This window comes from Plasmodium gaboni, chromosome 5, assembly GCF_001602025.1.
Source record: "Plasmodium gaboni strain SY75 chromosome 5, whole genome shotgun sequence".
Classification (NCBI taxonomy): Eukaryota; Apicomplexa; class Aconoidasida; order Haemosporida; family Plasmodiidae; genus Plasmodium; species Plasmodium gaboni.
Genome location: NC_031485.1, coordinates 492,539 through 502,124, shown reverse-complemented (window position 1 = coordinate 502,124; position 9,586 = coordinate 492,539). Strand labels below are relative to the sequence as shown.

Here is a 9,586-nt window from a genome sequence, read left to right as displayed (position 1 = left end):
AACTTTAAACATAAATACTTGATAAGAAAAAACATGTCTATATATTTTAGAGAGTTGTTTCCTTCAAACAAGTACTTTTTATTTTGTTGTATAATATAAAAATATAGTTATAAAATATTTACCATGTTAATATTTTATATATGTTATTATATTATAACTTAAAATTTTTTTTTTTTTTTGTTTTTTTCAATAGGGTTGTAAAATTTAGAACTGATTTTCGTAATACAATTTTTGACTTATTTTTGCATAGAAAATGGGAGTTGACAAATCAGTAAAAAAAAAAAAAAAAAATATATATATATAAAAATAAATATATATATATATAAATATATATATATAAAAATATATATATATAAAAATATATATATATAAAAATATATATATATATATATATAATATTTATTTATATATATGTACACATTTAAAGTGAAACTGATTGGAATTTATGTTGGTCTGAAAAGGATTGGATAAATGAAGTTTATGATACTATATGTTTTAAAAATGATCAATATGTTAATCATTATAGAAATTATTACGAAGTAAAATATATATATATATATATATATACATATTAATAACATTATATACATATTATAAACATTTACATATATGCACACATATTTTAGTTGACTCGTAAAGACCTACTAGCTAAAAATATAAAGAGACTGAAAAAACAATATGAAAAGACCAGAAACGAAGATGATATAAAAAATTTAGATATTACTCCTATGACGTTTGTTTTACCCTTAGAATATAAAATATTTTTAGAAGAATATAAAAAAAAAAGTAATCGCATATGGATAATGAAACCTATAGGGAAGTCACAAGGCAAAGGAATATTTTTATTTGATAAAATTTCTCAAATAAAAGACTGGAATAGTTATCATAATAAAAATAAAATTAATGATGATAAAGATAAGGAAAAACCTGAACAATATATAGTTCAAGAATATATATCCAACCCTTTATTAATCGGAGGAAAAAAATTCGATATAAGATTATACGTTTTAATATTATCTTATTATCCTTTAACTATATATATATATAGAAGTGGTTTTGCCAGATTTTCTCATACATATTTCAAAAATGAAAAAACTAATATGAATGATGTTACTATGCATTTAACTAATGTATCCATACAAAAAAATGCAGAAGGTTATGATGATACAGTAGGAGGGAAATGGTTTGTTCGAGAATTATTCTTATATATGATTAGTCGTTATGGATATGAAAATATTACTACATTAATTAAAAATATAGAAGAATGTATTATTCAATCTTTTCTAGCTGTACATAAAATTATAATTAATGATAAACATTGTTTCGAATTATATGGATTTGATATCCTTATCGATAATAATTTAAAACCATGGTTAATTGAAGTCAATTCATCTCCTTCATTTTCTTCAAATACAAAAGACGATTATACGCTGAAGTTTAATTTGTTGGATGAATTGATGACACTCATAAATATTGAAAAGTATGATATACCACAAATTGATAGAATTGGAGATTTTGATTGTATATATAGAAATGGGGAAAAAATACGAAATCTGGATCCCTACAATTTTCATTCACACTTAGGTAAAGAACATCATAAAAAATAAAATAAAATAAATAAAAAATGAAATGAAATAAAATAAAATAAAATAAATAAAAAATAAAATAAAATAAATAAAAAATGAAATAAAATAAAATAAAATAAAATAAATAAAAAATAAATATAAATATAACCTGAACAAGTCAGAAAAACTAGCTATAAAAAAAAAAAAAAATAAAAAAAAAAAAAAATAAATAAATAAATAGCTATATATATATATATATTTTTTTTTTTTTCCCTTTTATAGGAGCCTATTTGTCTGGAACAGAACATTTAAAAAAAATGGCAAAACACATTAAAATGAAATCAAACGTTTAATTTTTATATTTAAAAGCAAACTATAGAGAATATTAATTTGTATAATAAAAGATATCACATAAAAAAAAAAAAAACAAAATATATATATATGTATATATTTCAAATGAATTAAAAATATTTACAAAAATATATATATATATATGTATATGTTTGTACATATAATGTAGCATATTTTTTAATTAATATCTCCCTTTTTAATATAATGTTTATATATTCGTTTATCCATATTTTTACGGTATTCCCTCGATAAGGTTTTAAAATTATTATTTTCAGCTAAATCTTTTGCAAAAAAGAGAATTTTTTCCTTTAATAGTAATATCTGAAATGGGAGGGAATTGGGAAAAAAAAAAAAAAAATACATACATACATATATATATATATATATATAACAAAAATTCATGCATATAAATATATACAGCCATATATATTTACATATGGAATTATTTTTATTGTATCATTTTTACCTTATGAGATATAACTCTCTTTAATGTGTAAGGGATTATATGATTGTGACGATTCTCAGATGGAATGTCTGACCTGTTCACTAGTATATAATTTGTTTGACCTTTCTTCATATCATAAATAAAAAGAGTAATAAAGAAGCATGGTATTATTGAACCACCAAGTGCTAATACTTTGAATGCCTTTCGTCGACCATTTAAAGAGTCTGGTCTTGTAATTTGATAATGTATATCATTATATTTATGAATTAATAATTTATTTATACATTTGATATTTTTGTATGCCCATAATGTTGTTAGAAATATGGACAGATGATATAATTTAGGTTCATATATTAATGTTAATGATGAATAAAAACGTTTACCTAAATCCATAAATGGAGATATATATTTATATAAAAATAACTTTTCTTTTCTTTTCTTATAATTTAATGTACTACAAGATGGAGATGAAGATAAAGATGAAGATGAATATACAGAAGAATTATTAGTATTATTATAATCATCAAAATATTCATCTATTTTGTTTTCTATATTATATTTTCTTTTATATTCTTCTTCAACATTTTCATTATATTTATCAAATCGAATTTTTTCATTCAAAAGGAAACTATTTTTATCTATCATCTTAAATACAAAAATATTATATGTGTTTATGTATTTTTTTTTTTTATCTTAACGTTTACATATATATTTGTAACATAAATGTATATAAATATATATATTATATATATGTATAACTTATATATGGGTCTCAAACAATAAAATAAACACCAAAAAAATAGAAATTAATTTATAATGTATAATAAAATAAACGTTTTAATTGTTAATATATATATATATATATAATTAATCAATTAATATTATATTTTTATTAGAAAAAAAAAAAAAAAAAAAAAAAAAAATTGTATAATATTTTATGTATATATATAAAATTATACTTTTAATGTACACACATTATTTTGTTAAGGTTCTTCCATAGGTATATATATTTATATTTGGTCCTACTTATATATCAACTTATTTATTTTAAGAGATAATTAAAAATATACATATATATATATATATTATATACTATTTTTAAAATAATATATATATGTATATTATAACTATGCATAAGCTTATATTTTATAAAAAAAAAAAATAGTATTTGTAATGTATGTGTTTGCTTATTTTTATTTATTATCATATATATATATATATATATATTTTTTTTTTTTTTTTAAAGCATATTTTTATTTACAAATTTAATAAATGATGGTAAATCTTTTTGAAAGGTTTATGAAACGATTTAATATATAAATGAGGCATATATATGAATAATAAAATATACAGAATTTGTTATGATAAATTTTAAAAAACTAAAAAAGCAAGAAAAATTAAAAAAAAAAAAACAATAGAAAAGATACAAATATATAAATATAAATATATATATATATATATATATATATATATTTATTTATTTATTTATTGTTTAAATTGGAGTACATAAAATTCAAGGAACCAATATTTTATGATAACCATAACTATACAGAATGAAACATAAATAAAAATATATGATAAATAAAGATATATGATAAATAAAAATATATGATAAATAAAAATATAAAGGAATTATATATAGTATAAAAAAAAATTGAAAATTTTTATTGTGGAGAATTATAAAATGTATCATTTTTATTTTTTTACAAATATAAAGAATTTATGAAACGGTCTATATTATAATGTTTTGTTTATAACTTTTAAAATATATATATTTTTTCTTCAATAGAAATATTCTTGAATATATATAAGGATGTAGTGGTATATATTTTATATGACACTTCCTTTTGATTATATGTAAATATATATATATATGTGTATATCTATTTGTATGTATATTTATTTTATTGTACCCCCTTTTTGTGTTATGCTTTTTAATTTTTAATGTATAAATACAAGCATAATAGGGATATACATAAATAAAAATATATGTATATATATATATATATTTAAGTTTTTTTTTTTTTTTTTTTTTTTTTTTTTTTTTTTTTTTTTTTTTTTTAATTTTTTTTTTATGGTTTTTTTTTTTTTTTAAGTAATATTTATTTTAAAATTTAAATTTTTTTTTTTTTTTTTTTTTTTTTTTTTTTTTTTTTTTTTTTTTTTTTTTTTTTTTTTTTTTTTTTTTTTTTTTTTCGTGTGTGTAACATTTTTATTAAGGCATTGTATATATTATAAGTAATAATTAATTATAAATATATACATTATATATATATATTATATGTTTGTTTGTTTATTTAATTTTTCATATTTATTATATTTATTATTATTATTATTTTTTTTTTTGTAAGTATATAAGTCCTTCTGTTTGTTATTTAGAAAAGATGAGTGAGAATAGATCACGAGATTATGATTATTTATATAAAATAATATTGATAGGTGACAGTGGGGTGGGCAAATCTTGTATTTTATTACGATTTTCAGATGATCATTTTACAGAGAGTTATATAACAACTATTGGTGTTGATTTTAGATTTAGAACTATTAAAGTAGATGATAAAATAGTGAAACTACAAATATGGGATACGGCAGGTCAAGAACGTTTTAGAACTATAACATCAGCATATTATAGAGGAGCTGATGGAATAATAATAATATATGATACAACAGACAGGAATTCCTTTTTACATATTAATGATTGGATGAATGAAATAAATAAATATACAAATGAAGATACTTGTAAATTACTTGTAGGAAATAAAGCTGATTGTAAAGATGATATAGAAATTTCAACAATGGAAGGTCAGAATAAAGCTAAAGAATTAAATATCTCTTTTATAGAAACATCAGCAAAAGATGCTACAAATGTAGAACTAGCTTTTACTATGATTACACAAGAATTAATTAAAAAAAAAAAAAAAAAAAATTTTACATCATTAAAAAATAATCATGCAAAACTTAAATTATCTACACAGGATAATTCGGTTCAGTCTTTTTGTTCATGTTAAACGGATATAAAAATAAAAATAAAAATATATATATATATATGTGAATATATCAGGGCAACAAGAAAGAAGGAATAATACCTATAAATAAATATATATATATATATATATATATATATAATATATACATATTATGGTTATAATTTTATCATTTAAACTTATAGAAATAAAAATTTACACATTTCATTAAATTTTAACACCTCATGTTATTTTATTTATTTATTATATATATATATATATATATTATATATATGTTTCTTTTTAATTCCTTCATTTTATTTATTATTTTTATTTTTTTAATATTTTATATGTCCTATTCTTATATCATTACAATTATATATTTTTATGCACAGTGTTAATGTGATTACAACTATTCTTGACTCTCAAGAAAAAAAATAAAAATAAAATAAAATAAAATAAAAAATAATATAATATATAATATAATACAATAATTTTTTTGTAATTATTTAATTATACTTGATATATAATCATTTGACGAAAGAAAATCCTTCATCCTTTGAAGATATAAATATAAACATATATATAATATATATATATATATATATATATATATATATACATATATACATATTAATGATATAATATATTGTTTATAATATCATCCTTTTTATTAAGTTAACATATTCAAAATGTACGATCTTTTTAATATGATTTTATTTTATTTATTTTTTTTTTTTTTTTTTTTGATTTTCTTATATAAAATAATTACATTAAAATTTTATTCTTAATATTATACAGTTCATAAGGATATGTACTTGTAAATTTAACATATAAATATATAAATATATAAATACATATACATATATATATATATATAGTAGGATGAAAAAAAAATATGAGTAGATATACATAACATATGATATCATGTATGTTATATTTATATATAATAAATTATTTGTTGGTGAAAAAATTCAATTTATAAAAAAAAATTTAATATACACACATATATATATATTATATATTTGTGTTGTTATTTATTTAAATATAGACAATTAAGGGGGAAAAAAATGTAATTAAATAATCGTATAGATATAATCTATTATATGTTTGAAAAATGAATATATAAAAATTTAATTATGAATGTATATTAAATATTGCATAAATGTTTAAATAGACACTAAGAATACATAATATATATAAATATATATATATATATAAATATATATATATATATATATATATATATATATATATATATATATTTATTTATTTATGTGTGTGTTTGTTTGTTTGAGTGTCTTACATTTTGAACTTATCTAATTTTATCTGTGCGGAGGAAAAAAGAAAAAAAAAAAAAAAAAAAAGGAATTCATTCATTGATCCTATATTAAATTAAATGTAATATCATAGTACATATTATTTGCATAACATTTACATAAGATAACATTTCTATAATTACATTTATTATTTTTAAATATTTCAATAAATTCTTTTCTTATAACTAGTTTGGATTCTTCATATATTTGATCTAATTGAGGTGTATAAATATAAATTTTAGGATATACATTTAAATATCCATTTCTATCATATAGATGATCTCTAATTAATACTTTTTTTCCGTTATCATATGTATGATGAAAACATACGTTTTGATTTTTTTTATTTACTGGACATATTATTGCTAGTGTTATATCAGATATAATTTCTTGATTCATAGGAACTTTAATATTAATTTTATTAATATCTATATGTGTATATTCACATGATGATTTTGAATATGAATAGGAACAAATATCATTTTTTTTTGAAAAATCTATACCTAAAACTAGTTGATTGTTATGACCACCTTTATGAAGAATTGTTTTTTTTTTATAAAACTTATTAACCTTCTGAAGAAAAAATAATTCTGTATTAATATCTTGTTCAATATATGAAGGTAATTTAAATATATATTCTTTATCATTTAATTGTATATATTTTGTATATGGTGGGAAATGAATTTTTGATAAAAATGTATTTTTATAATTAATATTTGGAATTTTATAATAAATAAGATTATCTGTATATAAATTAATTACTCTTTCATTAGTATCAAATGAATTATCTAATTTATATGTATTTATAAAATTAATATTTAAATATATATAGAAATTTTCTCCTAGAAAACATTCCATTTTTTTATTAAAAAGAAAATATGATTCTATATCTTTATTAATATAAAATGCATATACAGAATAATTACTATATTCATATATTTTAACAATTTTATTTATTATATTAACAGGTTCTAATATATTATCATAACTAAAATAAAAACAACTTTTAATATCTGTCTTTACACCGTTATATACACTTACAGTGAAATATCTATCATGTCCATTAACAGATAAATCATCATAATTAATATTACAAACATATCTAGTATTATTATTATGATCATTATCTTTTATTAATTTAGTCTGATTTTTTACTGTTTCTTTTATAAAACCTGGATTTGCATATTCTTTTTTTAAATATAATAAAGTACAATGTTTTACAGATCCTTTATGTTTTATTAAATAAACATAACTATCTTTTTCATTTACATAATTATATAAAACAGTCGAATCATTTAATAAAAATAAATTCCCTTCTTTATATTCTTTTCCAACATTTGTAATATTATTATTCATGCTTTCTGTTATTACAGAATTATAGATGTACCACAATTTTATATTATCTTTTTTATCTTTTCTATTTGATAAAATAGTTAAATAATAACCTCTTATTTTTGTCACATCTAATAAATATTTATCTTCTATAAACCTTATATCATTACAATCGAAGTGATATCCTTCTAAATAAGTGCACCTAATATATTTCTTGCCAGAATTCTCTGAAGAAGAAAAGAGGAATCCGATTTCGTTGTAGAAAATTTTGGGCACCACATTGGAGTAGTTTATATTTTCTTTCGCTTGGTGGTAATAGAAGGAGAAAGTGAATCTAGGAGAGAAATGTGGGCATACATATAAAAAATTAAAGACAAAAAAAAATTAAAGACAAAAAAAAATTAAAGACAAAAAAAAATAAAGACAAAAAAAAATTAAAGACAAAAAAAAATAAAGACAAAAAAAAATAAAGACAAAAAAAAATAAAGACAAAGGAGTATGTACATACACATATTAATATATATATATATGTATATTTTTTTTTTTTTTTTTTTTTTTTTTTTTATTTATATGAACATAATATTTCTTATTTATATCTTTTGTTGTTACCCCCAGGTTAGACCAGAATCCTTGCTAGCACGACATAAGATAAAGACACGAGAAGCGGGAGGTAACTTTCTATTTTCATTAATACCACAAATTAATAAATAGGAAGTACCCAAGAATTCAAAATTATTAGATGTATAATCAACTAATGATAAAGGATCTATGTGATTATAATTAATTGTAACTCGCTGTTCTTCATTTTTTTTATCATCCACTTTGGTAATAGATCTATGACATTCATAAGATGCTTTATTTATATGTTTATTAAAACAAAATATTATAACTAATTCATTTTTATTTACAAATGTATAGAAATGTTTAATAATTTTAAATGTATTATCTTTTAAAATTCTATATTTCTCCTCCCACTTTTCTTCTTTTAATGTATTCATTATAAGATTATATTTAGAATTAGCACCAGCACGTTGAGAGAACAAACATAACTTTATTATTTCATTGTTGAAACTTAAATGATGTTCTCTTTTACATATATCACTATGAGCAGTTTTTACAACTAATTCTTCAGTTTGTTCAAAATAAAAACCATAACACATCTTTAATAATACATGTGTGTAGAGGATAAACTGACTGAACCTTAATATGAACGTCATATTTTTAAAAAGAAAAAAAAAAAAAAAAAAAAAAAGAGAGAGAAGAAAAGAGAAGGGGAGGATGATATATGTGTATACGTGTGGGTTATATTATATATATTGCTTTTACTTAAAATAGAATAATACACACAATTATATAATCATATTATTATAATATTGCGAATGGGTATTACATAATATATATATATATATATGTTTTTTTTTTTTTTTTTTTTTTTTTTTTTAAGGAAAAAAAAAGTGACCATGTTAATAAAAAATGTAACATCAAATGGAAGAATATACATATATATAATAAATATAATATACATATATATGATATATATATATTTTTATTTTTTTTATTTTTTTATTTATTTGCTTAATGTTTATATATTTTTTATTATTTCTTTATTTT

General features: G+C 18.1%; 4 protein-coding genes across 4 annotated transcripts; 2 read left to right on the top strand and 2 right to left on the bottom strand.

The window, feature by feature from the left end:
* Nucleotides 1–33: 33 nt before the first annotated feature.
* Nucleotides 34–1,918, top strand: PGSY75_0514000 (putative tubulin--tyrosine ligase; the record flags this gene model as incomplete). The annotated part of the gene is made up of 5 exons (XM_018784420.1): nucleotides 34–71; nucleotides 194–271; nucleotides 428–539; nucleotides 627–1,584; nucleotides 1,848–1,918. The coding sequence occupies 5 exons, from the start codon at nucleotides 34–36 to the stop codon at nucleotides 1,916–1,918; spliced, it is 1,257 nt and encodes a 418-aa protein (XP_018643075.1).
* Nucleotides 1,919–2,093: 175 nt separating this feature from the next.
* Nucleotides 2,094–3,006, bottom strand: PGSY75_0513900 (hypothetical protein; the record flags this gene model as incomplete). The annotated part of the gene is made up of 2 exons (XM_018784419.1): nucleotides 2,094–2,237; nucleotides 2,383–3,006. The coding sequence occupies 2 exons, from the start codon at nucleotides 3,004–3,006 to the stop codon at nucleotides 2,094–2,096; spliced, it is 768 nt and encodes a 255-aa protein (XP_018643074.1).
* A 1,739-nt stretch (nucleotides 3,007–4,745) lies between these two features.
* PGSY75_0513800 (ras-related protein Rab-1A) lies at nucleotides 4,746–5,369 on the top strand (the record flags this gene model as incomplete). Its single annotated transcript, XM_018784418.1, has 1 exon — nucleotides 4,746–5,369. The coding sequence occupies one exon, from the start codon at nucleotides 4,746–4,748 to the stop codon at nucleotides 5,367–5,369; it is 624 nt and encodes a 207-aa protein (XP_018643073.1).
* Nucleotides 5,370–6,709: 1,340 nt separating this feature from the next.
* On the bottom strand, nucleotides 6,710–9,192 carry PGSY75_0513700 (putative secreted ookinete protein; the record flags this gene model as incomplete). The annotated part of the gene is made up of 2 exons (XM_018784417.1): nucleotides 6,710–8,309; nucleotides 8,585–9,192. 2 exons carry the CDS (start codon nucleotides 9,190–9,192, stop codon nucleotides 6,710–6,712), a joined length of 2,208 nt encoding a protein of 735 aa, XP_018643072.1.
* Nucleotides 9,193–9,586: the final 394 nt, after the last annotated feature.